General features: G+C 44.8%; 1 protein-coding gene across 1 annotated transcript in view; it reads right to left on the bottom strand.

Moving 5' to 3' along the window:
* Window positions 1-1,182: 1,182 nt before the first annotated feature.
* LOC115180196 (mucin-2) overlaps window positions 1,183-20,745 on the bottom strand; it is a 41,320-nt gene continuing 21,757 nt past the window's right edge. Inside the window, exons 17-43 of the mRNA XM_029742092.1 lie at window positions 16,794-16,834; window positions 16,588-16,676; window positions 16,297-16,451; window positions 15,880-16,018; window positions 15,613-15,717; window positions 15,154-15,351; window positions 14,670-14,912; window positions 14,163-14,319; window positions 12,878-12,988; window positions 12,492-12,633; window positions 12,342-12,370; window positions 11,422-12,125; window positions 9,324-10,149; window positions 8,969-9,172; window positions 8,508-8,749; window positions 8,124-8,310; window positions 7,795-8,002; window positions 7,397-7,569; window positions 7,111-7,180; window positions 6,887-6,996; window positions 3,303-3,334; window positions 3,054-3,204; window positions 2,906-2,943; window positions 2,662-2,769; window positions 2,501-2,540; window positions 1,978-2,086; window positions 1,183-1,846 (exon numbers count right to left, since the gene is read on the bottom strand). Of these exons, the coding sequence (XP_029597952.1) occupies window positions 1,675-1,846; window positions 1,978-2,086; window positions 2,501-2,540; window positions 2,662-2,769; window positions 2,906-2,943; window positions 3,054-3,204; window positions 3,303-3,334; window positions 6,887-6,996; window positions 7,111-7,180; window positions 7,397-7,569; window positions 7,795-8,002; window positions 8,124-8,310; window positions 8,508-8,749; window positions 8,969-9,172; window positions 9,324-10,149; window positions 11,422-12,125; window positions 12,342-12,370; window positions 12,492-12,633; window positions 12,878-12,988; window positions 14,163-14,319; window positions 14,670-14,912; window positions 15,154-15,351; window positions 15,613-15,717; window positions 15,880-16,018; window positions 16,297-16,451; window positions 16,588-16,676; window positions 16,794-16,834 (4,783 nt within the window). The 3' untranslated portion in view covers window positions 1,183-1,674. The remainder of the gene's footprint in view (window positions 1,847-1,977; window positions 2,087-2,500; window positions 2,541-2,661; window positions 2,770-2,905; window positions 2,944-3,053; window positions 3,205-3,302; window positions 3,335-6,886; window positions 6,997-7,110; window positions 7,181-7,396; window positions 7,570-7,794; window positions 8,003-8,123; window positions 8,311-8,507; window positions 8,750-8,968; window positions 9,173-9,323; window positions 10,150-11,421; window positions 12,126-12,341; window positions 12,371-12,491; window positions 12,634-12,877; window positions 12,989-14,162; window positions 14,320-14,669; window positions 14,913-15,153; window positions 15,352-15,612; window positions 15,718-15,879; window positions 16,019-16,296; window positions 16,452-16,587; window positions 16,677-16,793; window positions 16,835-20,745) is intronic.

The following is a 20,745-nucleotide window of genomic DNA, read 5'->3' on the forward strand; positions in this document are numbered from 1 at the left end:
TAAGGTCCCTTTTCCTCCCTCATGAAACTCATGAATGCTTTTCTAAGGCAGGGTGTAACCATGCCTGTTCAAAGTCTTCCAGGTCTTTGTTGTAGAGTTTGAAACAATATCGCTCTCCCTCAACTGAGGATGGGACAGGAGGCTGTGGAACAATGGTTCTCATCCAGGGGAGCTAGAACACCTAGTGGGCCTTACAGAGATCTGACGGGTCTATGGAAAAGCATGGAAAAACATGAAAAAGCATGGAAAAAGCATGGAAAAACTAACATGCCAAAATGAATAGAAAAACATCAGCAACAAGAACATCATATTTTATGGAAGAGCACTGTTAGTTGTTTTAAGGTGAATATGTTATTGTTTATTATGAAGATAAAAGGGTTAGTGACATTGAGCCATTTAATTTCAGTGGGGTTTCCTCTTTAAAATGTTCTCTGAAAATATTTATATTATTCTTACAGGGGGTCTCCAGATTTGAGGGGTGTCTCAGTAGGCCCCCCAGAGGAAAGGTTGAGAACCCATGGCAGCCATAGAAACTGATCCTGATTGGTAGGTAATAGTGCACCTGTCACGACACCTACGGAAGGTGGCGCCCCTCCTCACCCGGGCGGCGCTCGGCGGTCGTCGTCGCCGGCCTACTAGCTACCATCGATTTATGTTTCACGTTCTGTTAGTTAGGCCTAGGTTAGTTGCGCACCTGTTTTGTGTTAGTTGTTAGTGGGGAAGGGTATTTAGGCTAGCTAGTTAGGTTTGTTGTTTGTGCGGGATTGTTCGTTTGTCAGGGTGTGTTTTTGTTATGAGGTTCTGTTTTTTGCCTTTTGGATTTACGTTATTCGTTTTGGGCTGTGTCCCTGGTTACGTTCTTTTAAGGCTGGTGCATTTTCTTTCTGCACACCTTGCACTCCATACCTTTTTGCATATTTTTCCGTGTGGATATTTTATTAAATTCATTCACGGAATCATTCTGTCTCCTGCGCCTGACTCCACCTCTCCTGAATCCACAAGCCACCAGTTGTGACAGCACCTATACATCTCTGATAGGATTAGCAACTTTCGTTGAACTCAGCTAATCAATACTGGTGTTAATGTATCAGATTAATCTTAATCAATACTCATGTTAATTCAATTCATGCAAATTCATCAATGAAAGTCAACTGATTTTGTTAAGTAAATGGTTATTCAATGTAGAAGCTTCAGTACTTTATTTAAAATAAATCAGATAAATTCAAATGGTTACAGTTCTTGAAATGAACATTTCAATAAAATAAGAAAATCATTTTCAAATTGGAGCTGCAGTCATTTATATTAAAAAGTGCTAAAATTGCTGGGTTGATCATTAAAAGATTTCCTATGTAAAATCTATGGAACACATACACAATCAACAATATGCTACATACAATGGTCCACTTCCTGCACTGGAAATGAGTACATGCAATATAGAAAAAGGCCTTCGACCGATGTGCACTAGCTGAAAAACCTATTATACTAAGGAAACATTAAGCCATTTTTCTGCACGTACCGTACAGTATACCCTCAACACATTGACCAAGACAGTATTATAAGAAGGTAGCAGAATCTAGAAAAAACATTGATTTGGCACATATTCACCATCTAAATAACAGTTCAATATAGATTTTTTTGTTTGTGTGCATATACGTTCAGAACACAAGGCAATGTTTACTGCAATATACTGCAGTTGTGGCACTCGCAGCTGGTAACATGTGCATACAGGTGTGACATAACGGAGCCTCCAGTACAGGTCAGATTCACTGACTTCCTCTCATAACTCCTCACTCTGCAACACTCACACTTCTGTTCCAGTTGGAGAATACTGCGAGCAACAACCCATCTGAGGTTTAGAAAGAGGGAGGAGAGGAAGGAGAAGAGGACCAGACAAGATATTCACATTGTAGTCATGTCACACACTCTTATCCAGAGAAACATACAATAAGTGCATTAATAATCTCTGACCAGTCTTACCTCGTCTCTGTCCCACACTGGCCTTGACACATGGGCAGCTGTAGTGTTGCTGTGCAGTTGTCTACAGTGATGTTCACACTAGAAACCCTGGTAGCACAGGTCTGGTTACCTGGAGTAGAGAGAACGGCAGTGGGTGAGTGGAAAAAAATGCATCAACCTCATCATCATCACAGTTTTTTCTCTGAACTAAAGGTTTCTATGTTGAAAACTTTAACAATTGTTTTAACAGAGGACTGACAAACAAAATACTAAAATAGTTTTTTTTGTGAACTAACCCTTTAACACAGTTCAGAGTTACATTGTAAATAATCATCCCTTGGAGCTATAAGCAATAGATTCAGACTAGGAAACATTCTATTGTTGTTGACTTTCTAGTCTCTCCTTGCAGTGGAAACATCCACAGTGAATAAGTGAACCACCTCAGTTCAACCACTAGATGTCGGACTCTCCATCTCTTCATGGTCAGTGTGACCAGATATGATTATTTACCTACAACACAGACTGGAGATAAGAGTTAGCTTACATGTGTAGCAGCAATGATGTTCGTCCCATACTCTGTCCTCCTACAAACAAAAAAGTTACATTGAAAAGAATGTCCTATAGCTCCATACGTTGTGACAGCTGTTGATGTGAAAATGTCTTCATAAATACATTTGATTGATACAGAGAAAGAGCAGCAGGTACCTCTGAGCAGTTCTGATGGGGACACACCCTTCTCACTGTCTGAGTGCCTTCTCTGGTACAGCTATAAGACTCACAGGGCAGGGCAAGGTCTGTCCATCTGTCTCCCACCTAACCAAACAGGCACATAGACATCAGACAATGAAGAGCTGCCAATGTGTACAAAGGTCTTGTGTGTGTATATATACATTTTTTTCTGGTACAGTAGCTATATAAAGTTGGTGTTTCTAAACATCTGGATGCTTACTTTGTAGGTCCTTCCGTCATAGTTACATGTCTTCTCAACTGCAAAGGAAAGTGAGGTAATGTGAGCACTAGGAAGGTGAGTGTATTTAGAAACACCCTATACAAAAGACATGCATCATTATTATTCAGTATTAGATCCATTATCTTACCACAGGTCTGTTTGCCACAGCAGCCGGTGACCAGGACTGAGTTCTGACTGCAGAGAGGTGGGGGGGAGGGGGGTTTAGGTTGACACTCCTCTGTCTTGGTTTGGTTGCTACACGTACACACCTGACAGTTGGATTGCCATGTCTCCCCAAGCTGTAAAACATAAGAACATTAATACTAAAAAGTACCAGTATATCAGCTCTGTAACAGAGCTTTAATCATGGAGCCATGAAAGCACATGGTATTTTCACCTGCTTGTGTTCTCCCAGTGGACCCTTGCAGTCTGAAAGACATGATGAAGAGGTTTAACTTATTACACATAAAACATCAGTATAGTATGAATGGTTGGGGTCAATTCCAATCTAATTGTAATTCACTCATGAAGTGGAGAATTTATGTTGAATTCAATTCGAATGTCAACAATCTTCAAGTTCTTGAATTTGAATTTATTTGGAATTAAACTGTTTGAATTGGAATTGAACATTTTTGGAAGTGAATTGGAATTGGAATACAATATTTATATATTTCCCAGTTAATGAATTTAATGCACAAAGTATGACAAAATTACTGCAGGATTTATTTTAAATAAATTTTAGCTTGTATTTCTATATTACCATTATAGCTAGGCTGTCTAAACAGTGACATGATCAGTCTGAAAGCCTGAAGGAATTGAATTCGAAAATGGAATTGGTGTGGATAATACTGAATTGGGAATTTAATTCATGTATTTTAACTTACATTGGAATTAAGAGGAATTAAAGTATCTCTGAATTTAAAGTGACCTGGAATTAGAATTTAATTAAATGGAATTTACAGTGAGAGGGAATTGAATTAGAATTGAAATGGTGAATTAACCCCAACCCCTATAGTATGTATAAATTGCACACCTGGAGGTCATTGCAGTGAATGTGTTCAGGCCAAATCCTGATTTGGGATGCTCATAGCACAGCATTTCCCAAACTCGGTCCTCAGGACCTCAAGGGGTGCACTTTTTTTTTACCCCTAACACTATCAAAGCTTGATGATTAGTTGATTATTTGAATCAACTGTGTAGTGCTAAGGCAAAAACCAAAACGTGCTCCTGTCACGTCCTGACCAGTATAAGGGGTTATTGGTTATTGTAGTTTGGTCAGGACGTGGCAGGGGGTATTTGTTTCATATGGTTCGGGGAGTGTGTGTACGTAGAGGGGTGTTGGATTTATGTGTTCCGGGGTTTTTGGTTTATGTTCTTGTTTTTGTATTCTAGGGTTTCTATGTTGTGTATTTCTTTGTTGGCCTGGTGTGGCTCTCAATCAGGAACAGCTGTACATCATTGTTTCTGATTGAGAGTCATACTTAGGGAGCTTGTTTTCCACCTGTCCCTTTGTGGGTAGTTGTTTTTTGCATTGCTTTTGTGTAGCCTGCGAAACTGTCTTACTGTCGTTCTTTGTTTATTGTTTTTTCGTGTTCACTTATAAATAAAAATAATGATGAACACACAACCCGCTGCGCCTTGGTCTAATCCCTTCAACTACCGTGACAGAACTACCCACCACAAATGGACCAAGCAGCGGGGTAAGGAGCACGAGGAAGAAGGATGGACATGGGCGGAGATGAGGATGAGCATTTCCAGGGCTATGGAGGAGTTAAGGGAGCCCAAGAGGCAGCCCCAATAAAAAAAAAATTGGGGGGGCACATGGGTAGTTTGGCTGGGCGAGGATTAAGCCCCAAGCCAAATCCCCGTGCTTTTTTTAGGCAACATATGACTGGACAGGTCCCGTGCTTAGGGGTAATGCGTACTGTGGCGAGGCCAAGTATTTTCAGGCCAGTGTGCGCAGTGCCAGCGTCCCGCATTTGCCAGGGGGAAGTGGGCACTCAGCCAGTACGGGCGGTGCCAGTCCTGCGCTCGAGACCGCCAGTGCGCCTCTACGGTCCAGTGTTTCCCTCTCCTCGCACTAGCCTTGAAGTGCTTGTCTCCAGTCTGGCGTCTCCTAAACCAGCCCCACGCATCAGGCTTCCAGTGTGTCAGCCCAGTCCCAGTCCAGAGTGTCCGGCAACAGTACCTCGTCCAGAGTGTCCGGCAACAGTACCTCGTCCAGAGTGTCCGGCAACAGTACCTCGTCCAGAGTGTCCGGCAACAGTACCTCGTCCAGAGTGTCCGGCAACAGTACCCCGTCCAGAGTGTCCGGCAACAGTACCCCGTCCAGAGTGTCCGGCAACACTACCCCGTCCAGAGTGTCCGGCAACAGTACCCCGTCCAGAGTGTCCGGCAACAGTACCCCGTCCAGAGTGTCCGGCAACAGTACCTCGTCCAGAGTGTCCGGTAACAGTGTCTAGTCCGGAAACAAGTGAGACGGCCTACTGTCCGGAACCGAGTGAGACGGCCTACTGTCCGGAACCGAGTGAGACGGCCTACTGTCCGGAACCGAGTGAGACGGCCTACTGTCCGGAACCGAGTGAGACGGCCTACTGTCCGGAACCGAGTGAGACGGCCTACAGTCCTGCACCGAGTGAGTCGGCCTACTGTCCGGCACCGAGTGAGTCGGCCTACTGTCCGGCACCGAGTGAGTCGGCCTACTGTCCGGCACCGAGTGAGTCGGCCTACTGTCCGGCACCGAGTGAGTCTGCCTACAGTCCGGCACCGAGTGAGTCTGCCTACAGTCCGGCACCGAGTGAGTCTGCCTACAGTCCGGCACCGAGTGAGTCTGCCTACAGTCCGGCACCGAGTGAGTCTGCCTACAGACCGGCACCGAGTGAGTCTGCCTACAGTCCGGCACCGAGTGAGTCTGCCTACAGTCCGGCACCCAGTGAGTCTGCCTACAGTCCGGCACCCAGTGAGTCTGCCTACAGTCCGGCACCCAGTGAGTCTGCCTACAGTCCGGCACCCAGTGAGTCTGCCTACAGTCCGGCACCGAGTGAGTCTGCCTACAGTCCGGCACCGAGTGAGTCTGCCTACAGTCCGGAACCGAGAGAGTCTGCTTACAGTCTGGAGCTCCCAGAGTCAGCCTATAGTCCGGAGCTCCCAGAGGACAGTCCAGGGTCTGCAGTGACTGGCCTCCGGCAAAGGTATTCAGTGGGGGTGGACTGGTCAGGGAGGGGACTAAGACCTGAGCCTGAGCCACCTCCACTGTAGGAGGTTTTGGGAGGGGGGGTGTATGCACGAGTGCCGTCGGTGACGGCAGCCACCCTCCCTTCCCTCCCTTTAGTTTAGGGGTTTCTTTTTGGGGTTGTTCTCAGGTGCATACGGGGTCTGCGCCTTTGGGGGGGGGGTACTGTCACGTCCTGACCAGTATAAGGGGTTATTGGTTATTGTAGTTTGGTCAGGACGTGGCAGGGGGTATTTGTTTCATATGGGTCGGGGTGTGTGTTGTGTGTGTACGTAGAGGGGTGTTGGATTTATGTGTTCCGGGGTTTTTGGTTTATGTTCTTGTTTTTGTATTCTAGGGTTTCTATGTTGTGTATTTCTTTGTTGGCCTGGTGTGGCTCTCAATCAGGAACAGCTGTACATCGTTGTTTCTGATTGAGAGTCATACTTAGGGAGCTTGTTTTCCACCTGTTCCTTTGTGGGTAGTTGTTTTTTGCATTGCTTTTGTGTAGCCTGCGAAACTGTCTTACTGTCGTTCTTTGTTTATTGTTTTTCGTGTTCACTTATAAATAAAAATAATGATGAACACACAACCCGCTGCGCCTTGGTCTAATCCCTTTGACTACCGTGCCAGCTCCCCTTGGACCGAGTTTGGGAAACCCTGTCTTAGCATAACTCAGATGTTCACAAGCTAAACTTCAACCTATACAAGTGGATTTCTCAAGTTAGGATTTGGCCCTAGGCTCAAGAGAGAATCCAAACTCCACTCACAGGGACACTCCGACACACAGATCTTCTTGTGCTCCTCAGCTCTGAACTGCCCTCTGAGACAGAAACATCCAGCCTCAACTTCCTCCAGTACTCTCCCTTGAACACGGACTCTGCAGAAAGAACACAGAAGACTCTTGAACTTTTTAGACACTTTTTATACATTTAGACACGTAAAATGTCCTCTGTTAAATAATGTTAGGACACAGGGAGATGGATTCACTTACCCTCCGTGACAGTAGTCATCCAATTGACCTTGGCACTCTCTGTACACCATCCCTGTTGGGCACCCAACAGCTGAAAAAAAGAACGTTATTTAGTGAAATGTTCTTTCGCTCTTCTTGTCCTTGTGTCTTAATGAATTTCCCCAGCATCAGCACACCATGGATGAATATATTTTTTTATATATACACAAACAGCTACATTTCTTTTTTTTTATCAATGCCTCAGTTGATTTTCCAAGCACCAACACATTTCAGGAAGTTTTTGAAACTTAAAAAAAAGTTAAATTACCACAGGTCCCATTGGTGAGTGTTCTCCAGTTCACACAGATGCCTGCTTTCTTACACTCCTCAACAGCCTGCTCCAGAGAAGAACAAGCCATGTCGTTCCTCTCACACGAATCAAACCTACAGTTCCTCTCAAGCTGGCTCAGATCCAACCGCCTACTGCAATCTGCAAAAACTCTGTAATGACACATACCAACAGACTGATCAACATACAGAAAAATAAACCTTCAATAGTTTTACAACACACTGCTTTTGGCACAACACAATCAGTTTCTATGTTGCATGGTTTTATCTCAGTATAATGTATAATGCTGTCACAGCAACATTGAATGAAACGCCAGATTTTTGACCATTTGGGAGATCATCATGTGAAATAAATCAAATTGAATTGAATCATCCTACGGGTGATGGAGAAGGTCACAGAGGGGGCTGCCAGGACAGTTGGTGGTTGGAGGAGGGCCTGTATGATTGCAAGGGACGTCCCTGGGAGCAGCGCTACACTCAGGCTTCAGGGGGTCCTCATAGATCCAGTCATAGGCGGTCTTATCACAGCAGCTGTCAGCTTCGGACTCCCCACTTCTACGCACACAAGAGCTCCCACCACACTCACCTGCCAATGGCCAAAGATGTAAATGTAAGCTTGGAAATGCAAACATGCATAAACGCTCGCAAGCATGCACACAGGCAGGCATGCACGCACACACAGACACACTTCCTAGTCTAATACAAACCACATTGTCCTAGGGTGTTATGCAGGAAATGCTCCATGGCCAAGGTGACAGTCACAGTGTTGGATGGTGTGAGAGAGATATGTGAGCGTATCTCAGGGATGTATACAGACACCATATAGCCGGTCGTCTCAAACCTGATACCATTCTCCTCATAGGGAGGCTCGACGCTCTTCTGGTTCAGAGTAGACTAGGACAGAGAGGAGCAGAATGGTTTGAGTGAGTGAGATCTCAGAAAGATCACTATCATGGCTATATATTCAAGAGTCAATCAATCAAATGTGCTGACTACTGGAATGAATTAACAAATAATTTAATGAATGGATGGACGGATGAATGAATCCTTAAACCAATCAATCAATCAATCAAGTTGAAGACCGGCAGTACCTTCACCCTGTACTCATCCGGTACGATGCTGACAGTGGCCGTGTTGTTCTGGTACTGCAGGATGATGCCTTTGGCACAGGAGCCGTCCAACTCGGGAATACAGAAGTAGTTGTCCACGGCAACAGTCAGATGGTGACGCAGCGTTTTCTCCTTGACCAGGATGTATGTACAATTATCCAGGAAGTCAAAGGTCACACCCTGGAAGGAGATGTAGTGAGGGTCTCCATAGAGGTCACAACGACCTGGGGGACAGGGGGAACAAGAGTAGAGGGGCATAAGAGTAGAGGGGGAATAAGAGAGGAACTGACTTATAATAAGTGCATTCCCATAAGGAAGACAAAACTACTACATAAAAAGAGCATCAGACTTTGCAGGAAGTAAAACCCTCTTCAAAAGCAAGATACAAGGATAGACAAACTCTAGAACTTCACGCAAAGGAACAGACAGGCAGCCAGACTCACAATCACACTTCCAGTAGTCACAGCATCCGTCTGAGACTCTGACCATCTGTCCCCTGGGGCACATGGTGGGGCGAACTGGAATCGGACAGGTGACCGAAGTCATCTCTATCTTCCCACCCTTACAAGTCTTATTAAAGCAGTCTTCTGTCCACTTCTCTCCACACGCCCAAATCTGGTTCCTCTTCAGGTCTCTACACTCACAAACTGGAAACAAGGTGAAGATTTGACTTAAACATAGTGGAACAATTACTATTTCTAATCTATTTGTAAGGTCAGCATTAGTATAGATTTTAGAGATATCAACCAATATCAACAATCCAAATTGCCAAAAATATATTTAAATATGTTGGCCTACTTGTACGCGTTGTAGACTCTGTAGATATTGTTGTTGACATGGTTGTTGGACCCGTAGATGTTGATTCAGAGGTAGTGGGAGATCGTGTAGAGAAGGTTGTTGGTTGACTTGTGTACAGGGTTGTAGCTTCAGTTGATGGTCCTTCAGATGTTGGTTTGGTTGTCATTTCAGTAAAAGGAGTTGGTTTGGTTGTCATTTCAGTAAAAGGAGTTGGTTTGGTTGTCATTTCAGTAAAAATAGTTGGTTTGGTTGTCATTTCAGTAAAAATAGTTGGTTTGGTTGTCATTTCAGTAAAAATAGTTGGTTCGGTTGTCATTTCAGTATGTGAAGTAGTTGGTTCAGTTGTAGATGTTGGTTCAACATATTTGGTTGTAGAATATGAGAATGTAGTTGTGGGTTGTGTAGATGTTAATTTAGTTGTAGTTTCAGTGTATGCTGTAGTTGCTTCTGCAGTAGTGGTTTGTCCGGCTGTGGTAGGTTGAATATTTGTAGGTCCTGTAACTATCGGTGGGAATGGTGTGGTTGTATATTCAGGTGTTGTTCTTGTTGTTGTTGGTTGTTTAGGTGTGGTTGTAGGTTCAGGGGGTGTAGTGGGTTGTTGAGGTGTGGTTGTATATTCAGGTGTTGTAATCAATAGTGCAGTGGTTTGTGTAGGTGCGGCTGTAGATGCAGGTGTAGTAGTCAATATAGTTGCTGTAAGTACAGGTGTAGTTCTTGTTGTAGTCGGTTGTGTAGGTGTGGTTGTAGATTCAGGTGTAGTAGTGGGTTGTTTAGGTGTGGTTGTATATTCAGGTGTAGTAGTGGGTTGTTTAGGTGTGGTTGTATATTCAGGTGTAGTAGTGGGTTGTTTAGGTGTGGTTGTATATTCAGGTGTAGTAGTGGGTTGTTTAGGTGTGGTTGTTGGTTCAGGTGTAGTAGTGGGTTGTTTAGGTGTGGTTGTATATTCAGGTGTAGTAGTGGGTTGTTTAGGTGTGGTTGTAGATTCAGGTGTAGTAGTGGGTTGTTTAGGTGTGGTTGTATATTCAGGTGCAGTAGTGGGTTGTTTAGGTGTGGTTGTATATTCATGTGTAGTAGTGGGTTGTGTAGGTGTGGTTGTAGATTCAGGTGTAGTAGTAGGTTGTTTAGGTGTGGTTGTATATTCAAATGTAGTAGTCAGTATAGTTGTAGATTCAGGTGTAGTAGTGGGTTGTTTAGGTGTGGTTGTATATTCAGGTGTACTAGTGGGTTGTTTAGGTGTGGTTGTATATTCATGTGTAGTAGTGGGTTGTGTAGGTGTGGTTGTAGATTCAGGTGTAGTAGTAGGTTGTTTAGGTGTGGTTGTATATTCAAATGTAGTAGTCAGTATAGTTGTAGATTCAGGTGTAGTAGTGGGTTGTTTAGGTGTGGTTGTATATTCAGGTGTAGTGGTCAGTATAGTTGCTGTAGGTGCAGGTGTAGTTCTCATTGTAGTTGATTGTGTAGCTGTGGTTGTATATTCAGGTGTAGTAGTGGGTTGTTTAGGTGTGGTTGTATATTCAGGTGTAGTAGTGGGTTGTTTAGGTGTGGTTGTATATTCAGGTGTAGTAGTGGGTTGTTTAGGTGTGGTTGTATATGCAGGTGTAGTAGTGGGTTGTTTAGGTGTGGTTGTAGGTTCAGATGTAGTAGTGGGTTGTTTAGGTGTGGTTGTATATTCAGATGTAGTAGTGGGTTGTGTAGGTGTGGTTGTATATTCAGGTGTAGTAGTGGGTTGTTTAGGTGTGGTTGTATATTCAGGTGTAGTAGTGGGTTGTTTAGGTGTGGTTGTAGGTTCAGGTGTAGTAGTGGGTTGTTTAGGTGTGGTTGTATATTCAGGTGTAGTAGTGGGTTGTTTAGGTGTGGTTGTATATTCAGGTGTTATAGTCAGTATAGTTGTAGGTTCAGGTGAAGTTTTCATTGTAGTTGATTGTGTAGCTGTGGTTGTAGATTCAGGTGTAGTAGTGGGTTGTTTAGGTGTGGTTGTATATTCAGGTGTAGTAGTGGGTTGTTTAGGTGTGGTTGTAGGTTCAGATGTAGTAGTGGGTTGTTTAGATGTGGTTGTATATTCAGGTGTAGTAGTGGGTTGTTTAGGTGTGGTTGTATATTCAGGTGTAGTAGTGGGTTGTTTAGGTGTGGTTGTAGATTCAGGTGTAGTAGTGGGTTGTTTAGGTGTGGTTGTAGATTCAGGTGTAGTAGTAGGTGTGGTTGTATGTTCAGGTGTAGTTGTAGGTTGCGTAGGTGTGGTTGTATATTCAGGTGTAGTAGTGGGTTGTTTAGGTGTGGTTGTAGATTCAGGTGTAGTAGTAGGTGTGGTTGTATGTTCAGGTGTAGTTGTAGGTTGCGTAGGTGTGGTTGTATATTCAGGTGTAGTAGTGGGTTGTTTAGGTGTGGTTGTATATTCAGGTGTAGTAGTGGGTTGTTTAGGTGTGGTTGTGTATTCAGGTGTAGTAGTGGGTTGTTTAGGTGTGGTTGTATATTCAGGTGTCATAGTCAGTATAGTTGTAGGTTCAGGTGTAGTTCTCATTGTAGTTGATTGTGTAGCTGTGGTTGTAGTTGCAGATGTAGTAGTAGGTTGTGTAGGTGTGGTTGTATATTCAGGTGTCATAGTCAGTATAGTTGTAGGTTCAGGTGTAGTAGTCGGTTGTTTAGGTGTGGTTGTATATTCAGGTGTAGTAGTGGGTTGTTTAGGTGTGGTTGTATATTCAGGTGTCATAGTCAGTATAGTTGTAGGTTCAGGTGTAGTTCTCATTGTAGTTGATTGTGTAGCTGTGGTTGTAGATTCAGGTGTAGTAGTGGTGTGATCAGGACCTAAAGAGGCAAATCACATAAATGGATGTGTTAATACCACATTTTTTATTTCACCTTTATTTAACCAGGTAGGCCAGTTGAGAACAAGTTCTCATTTACAACTGCAACCTGCATTCCTGATAATATAATACTTTAATATAAGTCAGTCACAATTGTGATCAAAGTCATAACTGATTTACAAATATGTTAATGCCGTCATAACTTATATCCACTTACCACAGTTGATACGTCCCTGTTCACAAGTGCTGTAGACAGAGGACACAGTAAAAGATCAGTTACCATTCTCCTGTATGTTAAATTTATTTTCTCTTTCTCTTTTCCTCACATAGGCCTACATGCACTGATATAGTGTAAATAGGTACTCACCATTTCTCAGTGGGTTTCCTGATAACTGTACCAGGTTTAACAATAGTCTCGTTGGAATAACAGGTGCAGTTGTCCAAAGTGGAGCATCTCCCTGTGTTCTCATCATAGTATGGAGCCTCTGCTGGGCATCTCGGGTAGCAGCCTGCACACAGAGACAATGCCAAAGTTAGCATTAAGGTCAACATCACTGTGAGGAGTAGATTCATCTCTCATGACAGATATAAACATATCTGTCATGGGTGAACTTAAAGAGAATTATCTATTAGTGTACACAAGATTTGGTTCTGGGATCATAGCCTGGTGACAGGTCGGTTTCACAGCACAAACAGATCTGGGACCATGTTTGATGGATCATCCATTTCCATTAATTGAGTCAGTTCAGTTACCTTCCAGCTTGCCAGTGAAGAGGTTGTTTTTGCCACAGGTCTTGATCTGTCCACAGGGATCGTAGTGCCAGCTACAGTGGCCCTGCTCATTGTAGTAGTCACAGTATACCGCTGTATGGGTAGGTAGAGGAATAGTTCATTTAAACACTGTTTCAATAACACATACATACAGTTGAAGTTGGAAGTTTACATACACCTTAGCCAAATACATTTAAATTCAGTTTTTCGCAATTCCTGACATTTAATCCTCGTAAAAATTCCCTATCGTAGGTCATTTAGAATCACCACTTTATTTTAAGAATGTGAAATGTCAAAATAATAGTAGAGAGAAGGATTAATTTCAGCTTTTATTTCTTTCATCACATTCCCAGTGGGTCAGAAGTTTACATACACTCAATTAGTATTTGGTAGCATTGCCTTTAAATTGTTAAATATGGGTCAAACGTTTTGGGTAGCCTTCCACAAGCTTCCGACACTTAGTTGGGTGAATTTTGGCTCATTCCTCATGACAGAGCTGGTGTAACTGAGTCAGGTTCGTAGGCCTCCTTGCCCGCACATGCTTTTTCAGTTCTGCCTACAAATCTTCTATAGGTTTGAGGTCAGGGCTTTGTGATGGTCCCTTCAATACCTTGACTTTGTTGTCCATAAGCCATTTTGCCACAACTTTGGAAGTATGCTTGGGATCATTGTCCATTTGAAAGACCCATTTGCGACCAAGCTTTAACTTCCTGACTGATGTCAGGAGATGTTGCTTCAATATATCTACATCATTTTCTTTCCTCATGATGCCATCTATTTTGTGAAGTGCACCAGTCCTTCCTGCAGCAAAGCACCCCCACAACATGATGCTGCCACCCCTGTACTCCACGGTTGTGATGGTGTTCTTCAGCTTGCAAGCGTCCCCCTCTTTCCTCCAAACATAACGATGGTCATTATGGCCAAACAGTTCTATTTTTTGTTTCATTAGACCAGAGGACATTTCTCCAAAAACTACAATCTTTGTCCCCATGTGCAGTTGCAACACGTGGTCTGGCTTTTTTGTGGCGGTTTTGGAGAAGTGGCTTCTTCCTTGCTGTGCGTCCTTTCAGGTTATGTCAGTTGAAAAACGAATTTTAATGACTCCAACCTACGTGTATGTAAACTTCTGACTTCAACTGTAGGTAGCATTTAATTTGAAAGACTATCCTGGGCAGGCTCATACATATTTAAAATAATAATAATAAATGTTAGCGTTACTTTTAAATGAAATACTGAAGATAATATTTGCATCAGTTGTGTAACGTACGGCATATGTCTGGCGTTCTCCAGCGGACACACACGTCCTGGTCACTGCAGGCCTCAGCGTAGGCCGCCACGGCCGTACAGAAACCCAAGAACTTCCCCTCAAACTCACAGGAGCACGACTCCAACACACAGGCCTGGTAGTAGGGCTCTGGGTCCACCTGGAGAACAAAGCAGAACATCTTAACTGAATGTCTCCTTAAATGTGTTACATAATAATATAATACATGCAATTTAGCAGATGCTTTTAGGGGTACATAAACATTTAAAATATCTTGTACGGGTGTTTGTGGGAATCAAACCCACTATCCTGGCATTGAAAGCACCATAATCTACCAACTGAGCTACAAAGGACGCATATGTTTGGGGTGAACTATCCCTTTAAGCCTACCTTTAAGTGGAGGTGTGTGATGTCCGGGGTAAACTAACCTTTTAAGCGTACCTCTTTGGCAGTCCTTAATTAAAGGTGTTTAACGTTTGGGGGGGAACTGTCCTTTTAAGCGAACTGTACCTTCAAGTGGCAGTCCTTAAAGGTGTCTCCCCTGAGGATCATACAGCGTCTCTCGGCCCAGGCGGAGCAGTAGGAGTGGCGCTGGCACGGAAACACCTCATTGGTCACGTCAGAGCAGGGGGGTGTGGCCGTCTTCCAGCTGTTGCCAAAGGCGAGGGGGCTGGACACCACCGATGACCCGCTTATCTGCAGGTCGTTCATCTCGTTGGAATCGAAGTTCCCGCAAAGTCCACACACTCGGTTCTGTGAAATTACAGCTGATTAATTAGGTAATTAACTTAATAACAATCAAATTAATTGATGGGTTACTAACTTAGGCAAGACATTTGTGCTAATTTAACCATAGCTTAATATTAAACAGTACTTAGTAGCTATGAAATTATATTTCAGCAGTTGAAATGATATTTCAGTAGTTGCAATGATCAACGAGCAATAGGGAAATCTTACAGGTTACATCTTTAACGTCTAGATAGAGACGACTCACCCTCCAACGGTCGTCCAGTATGACGGTAAGTCTGGTGTGTTTGTCCCAGATGAGGGTTAGTCCTCTAGAAGGCACTGAGATCATGATGTAGAGGCCCACAGTGTGGGTGGAGTACAGAGGCTCCGCCTCCAGAGAAGCCCATCCCCCTTGGAGCCGTCTCGTCACCTTCATTTCATTCAGAGTCAGAGTGACATTACCCTGAGAGAAAAGACAAACACCTCATTAATGAAGTTAATAACTCTCCATATTACAGTCCTATTACCACAGGTATTCAGTTGAAAATTACTGATACGTATTTACATTATTCAATATAATTAGTATCTACCTGGTGATCCCAAGTGGTGCTTAGTCCTACTTAACAAAACACATTCCAAACAAACTGAGGGGTAGTTCTATTTAATAATAATTGACTTCAAAAGCATGGCGTGACAGAGGAGAGAAGTGAGCTAAGTGTATTACCAGCAGGTCTAACACGATGGTCCGGGAACAGGTCAGAGCCTCGTCACAGCACGGGACACTCTCCACTTTGACAGAAAACGACCCAGCTTCACTACCACAGCCATCCTATGAGAGAAGTAAGAAAACAGCAGAATTGCAGATGTTTTTTGTACCATTAATTTCACAGCAGTACAGAATAGAAAACAAGACAAACATCCCTAACAAAATGAAGAACAATGCTTGATAACCCAATGAAAAGGTGATATCAGATTGTCTTCTGTGACTCACCTCCACTAATGTGTACTGACAATTCCCATCGTAGCGGTACCATTTAGAGTCGAAGGTTTGATAGTGTCCGTTTCCATACACCAGGCATGTACCAGGGCATGGTTCATCTACACAGCTCCACTGGGCATGGTGGCAGGTGCTGGGAAGTGGATGGAGACTATCTTTTAGGGGGCGATTCCGATTATGGATTACATTTCAGACAGTAAGTATAAAACACTATCTTTGCTTCCGCTCAGACTCAGACAAACACTTCCTGATGTTTGTTAGATATAATACACTACGTGGTGTGTTTGTTGGTTTGATTGTTTTTAAAAATAGACAAATCCCCAAGTCGTACTGTGATACATTCACTTATGCATGTATCTGTAATTGATACACACTTCAGAAGTAGCAAGGCAACAGTTGTGGCTCACTCACCATGTTCTACAGTTGGTCTTGACACTCTGTCCCGCTTTGAACACTCTGCCGCTGTACTGACAGGTGCAGTTGTCCACAGTGACACACACACCCCTATGGTCTTCCAACTGGCCCCCTGGACAGTAACAGCCACTTGTACAACTCTGAACAGCACTCTGGGAACAAAGAAGATTAGTGTTTCATTACAATTCAATGCTAATTGAATCAATTAACAGTTTTCAGTTCTACTTTTGGGCTAGCATGAAATATTTTTATTACATGTTTATATTAACTCTAATTCTGTGAACTTACTGTTGGTTTGCTCAGACTGGCACATGTTTTTTGAGCTGTGTCTATTGAAAATTGTGAGCAATGCACACAAACCTTCCCCTGGGTGCAACCTGAAACAGACAGTAGCATACAGTATTATATTTGAAGGCATATCAAACACACAAAAATACTGTAATATCATGTAAGAATTAGACCATCAAGAGGCTATTAAATAAAAATATATTTACCACAATCTTCAGAGCACAGCAATTCTCCATCCTCACATTTGCTGCAAAAGAGTATAAAAAGGTGGATGTAAGATGTTGGTGTATAGGCTGTCTGATCGTCATCAGTGATCAGGCCAACCACCGCTGTGTCGTCAGCAAACGTAATGATGGTGTTGGAATCCTGCGCAGCCACGCAGTTGTCGGTGAACAGGGAGTACAGGAGGGGACTAAGCACGTACCCCTGAGGGGCGCCCATGTCGAGGGTCAGAGTGATGGATGTGTTGCTGCCTACCCTCAACACCTGGGGGTGGCCCATCAGGAAGTCCAGGATCCAGTCAGTTGCAGAGGGAGGTGTTCAGTCCCAGGGTACAGAGCTTAGTGATGAGCTTGGAAGACACTATGGTGTAGTCAATGAACATCATTCTTACATAGATGTTCATCTTTTCCAGGTGGGAGAGGGCAGTGTGGAGTGCAAGAGAGAGTTTGTCATCTGTGGATCTGTTGGGTCGGTATGCGAATTGGACTGGGTCCAGGGTGTCTGGGATGATGGTGTTGATGTGAGCCATGACCAGTCTTTCAAAGCATTTCATGTCTACAGATGTGAGTGCTACAGGGTGATAGTCATTTAGACAGATTACCTTGGCGTTCTTGGGCACAGGGACTATGGTGGTCTGCTTGAAACATGTAGATATTACAGACTGTCAGGTTAAGGTTGAACATGTCAGTGAAGACGTTTGCCAGCTGGTCAGCACGTGCTCTGAGTACACATCCTGGTAATCTGTCTGGCCCCACGGCCTTGACCCTTAACCCGCTTAAAAAAAAGTTTTAAAAACCTGCGCCCCGCGGAAATCTAATTAGCATAATACAAAAAATCCCTCTAAAAATCTGTCAGTGTAAGCTAGAGATCTGGAAGCGTCTCAATCCACTGTACTTCCGCATTTGCAGGGAGAGGTTACAACGCTCGACCTGTGTTAATCAGACCACGAGACATCCTGAAAATCGGTCTTCTCCATTTTGCGTCAAAAGACTTGTCTATAGTTGAATCTGTTATTCAAGGTGTTTGTATGGGCTAATAGCAGTAAGGACCAAAAAAAGAAAATGTATACTTGAAGGGGTCTTAAAATGTAAAATCAAATAGCTTAATGATCCTTGGTATGACCTTAAAAATTCCATATAGCTTAGTAGAAAGTAGTTTGGAAGCCCATACACATCCGATGAGCGTTTGCAAGCCCTGCCACATCTGATGAGTGTCAGATCCAGCATAGTAGAATTCAATCATAGTCCTGTATTGATGTGTTGACTGTTTGATGGCTCGTTGGAGGTCGTAGCGGGATTCCTTCTAAGCATCCAGATTAGTGTCACGCTCCTGGAAAGTGGCAGCTCAAGCCTTTAGCTCAGTGCGGATGTTGCCTGTAATCCATGGCTTCTGGTTGGGAAATGTACGTACAGTTAGACGTACAATGACTCGCAAAAGTATTCACCCCCTTGGCATTTTTCCTATTTTGTTGCCTTACAACCTGGAATTGAAATTGATTTTTGGGGGGTTTGTATCATTTCATTTATACAATATGCCTACCACTTTGAAGATGCAAAATATTTTTTGTGAAACAAACAAAAAATAAGACAAAAAAAAAGAAAACTTGAGCATAAATTATGCATAACTATTCACCATGGCTCCATCTACTGGACGTGCCAGGTCTCGACGGGTTCTCCGCCCAGGACTAATTGGGGCTGATTGGGGAGTTGGTGAGTAATCAAGGGATGATTGCTCACCAGCTGTCCAAACCCCATAAACCTGCCAGAAGGGCAGCACACTGTCACGGGCGTCGTAAGGAGTGGACCAAAATGCCGTGGGTAAAGTGCTCATCTTCTTATTTATTAAAGAAAAAACACATAAACAAAACAAACGACGAAAACAGTCCAATAAGGTGCACAGACTATACTGGAAACAACCACCCACAAACAAAAGTGAAAACAAACACAACTAAATATGGCCTCCAATTAGAGACAACAACAATCAGCTGCCTCTAATTGGAGATCATTGACAAAACTAACGTAGAAATAGAAAGCTAGATAAACACAAAGAAATAGATAACCTAGAACATAAACCAAAAACCCCGAAACACACAAAACAAACACCCCCTGTCACGCGCTGACCAAACTACAATAACAAATAACCCCTTTTACTGGTCAAGATGTGACAGTACCACCCCCAAAGGTGCAGACCCAGAATGCACCTCAAAACAAAAAACCCACAAAAAATAACTCCAAACTTAAAGGGAGGGTGGCCACCGTCAACGACGGCTCCCGTGCTACACCCCCCCCCCCCAATTCTCCAACTACGGAGGTGGCTCTGGCTCCGGCCTTAGTCCCCATTCTAACCTGCCCACCCCCGCTGAAGGCTCAGGGCTGTAGACCACTGCTGAAGGCTCTGGGCTGAGGTGCGTCACTGGAGACCTCGGGCTGAGGTGCGTCGCTGGAGACCTCGGGCTGAGGTGCGTCGCTGGAGACCTCGGGCTGAGGTGCGTCGCTGGAGACCTCGGACTGAGGAGCGTCTCTGGAGGCTCCGGACTGAGGAGCGTCTCTGGAGGCTCCGGACTGTGGGCCGTCTCTGCAGGCTCCGAACTGTGGGCCGTCTCTGCAGGCTCCGAACTGTGGGCCGTCTCTGCAGGCTCCGGACTGTGGGCCGTCTCTGCAGGCTCCGGACTGTGGGCCGTCTCTGCAGGCTCCGGACTGTGGGCCGTCTCTGCAGGCTCCGGACTGTGGGCCGTCTCTGCAGGCTCCGGACTGTGGGCCGTCTCTGCAGGCTCCGGACTGTAGGCCGTCTCTGCAGGCTCCGGGCTGTAGACCGTCTCTGATGGTTCCGGACTGTAGGACATCACCGGAAGCACTGGATGGGGAACTGTTGCCGGAAGCTCTGGATGGGGAACTGTCGCCGGAAGCTCTGGACGAGGAACTGTCGCCGGAAGCTCTGGACGGGGCACTGTCGCTGGAAGCTCTAGACGGGGAACTGTCACCGGAAGCTCTGGACTGGGACTGCGCACTGAAGGCCTGATGCGTGTGGCTGGCTTAGGAGGCGCCAGACTAGTAACCCGCACCACAGGGCTAGTGCGAGGAGCAGGAACAGGACGTACTGGAATGGGCAGGCGCACTAGAGGCCTGATGCGTGGGGCTGGCTTTGGAGGCGCCCGAACAGTAACACGCAGCACAGGGCTAGTGCGAGGAGCAGGAACAGGATACACTGGGTCTTGAAGACACACTGGAGGTCTGGAGCGCACAGCCTGCACAACCCGTCCTGGCTGAGTTGTCACTGTAGCCCTGCACGGGCAGAGTACTGGTACAGGGAGAACTGGGCTGTGCTGAGGAATGATGGCTGCCGTGCGTAGAGCAGGCGCAGGGTAGCCTGGGCCTAGGAGATGCACTGGTGGCCAGATATGCTGAGCAGGCATACTCCTTCCTGCTGGATGCCCACTCTAGCACGGCACTTGCGGGGGGCTGGTATCGACCGCACCGGACTGTGCATGCGGATGGGCGAGACCTTGCGCACTTCCGCATACCACGGTGGTCTCCACGCCAAACGCTCCCCATAATAAGCATGAGGAGTAGGCTCAGGTCTATTGCCTGACTTACCCTAACTCCCCGTGTGCCCCCCCCAAAAAAAAATTTGGGGCTGCGTCCTCACCTCCTGAAATGGAGGATATAATGCCTCATACCTCCGTCGTTCTGCCTTTGCTGTCTCCAGTTCCTCCTTCGGTCGCCGGTACTCCCCAGCCTGCCTCCAGGGTCCCTTTCCATCTAGGATCTCCTCCCATGTCCATGACTCCAAGTAGCTCTCCTACTGCTCCTTCCTCCGCTGCTTGGTCCTTCTTTGGTGGGTGGTTCTGTCACGGGCGTCATAAGGAGTGGACCAAAATACAGCGGGTAAAGTGCTCATCTTCTTATTTATTAAAGAAAAAAAACTTAAACAAAACAA

Source organism: Salmo trutta, chromosome 40 (genome assembly GCF_901001165.1).
Source record: "Salmo trutta chromosome 40, fSalTru1.1, whole genome shotgun sequence".
NCBI classification, from domain to species: Eukaryota; Metazoa; Chordata; class Actinopteri; order Salmoniformes; family Salmonidae; genus Salmo; species Salmo trutta.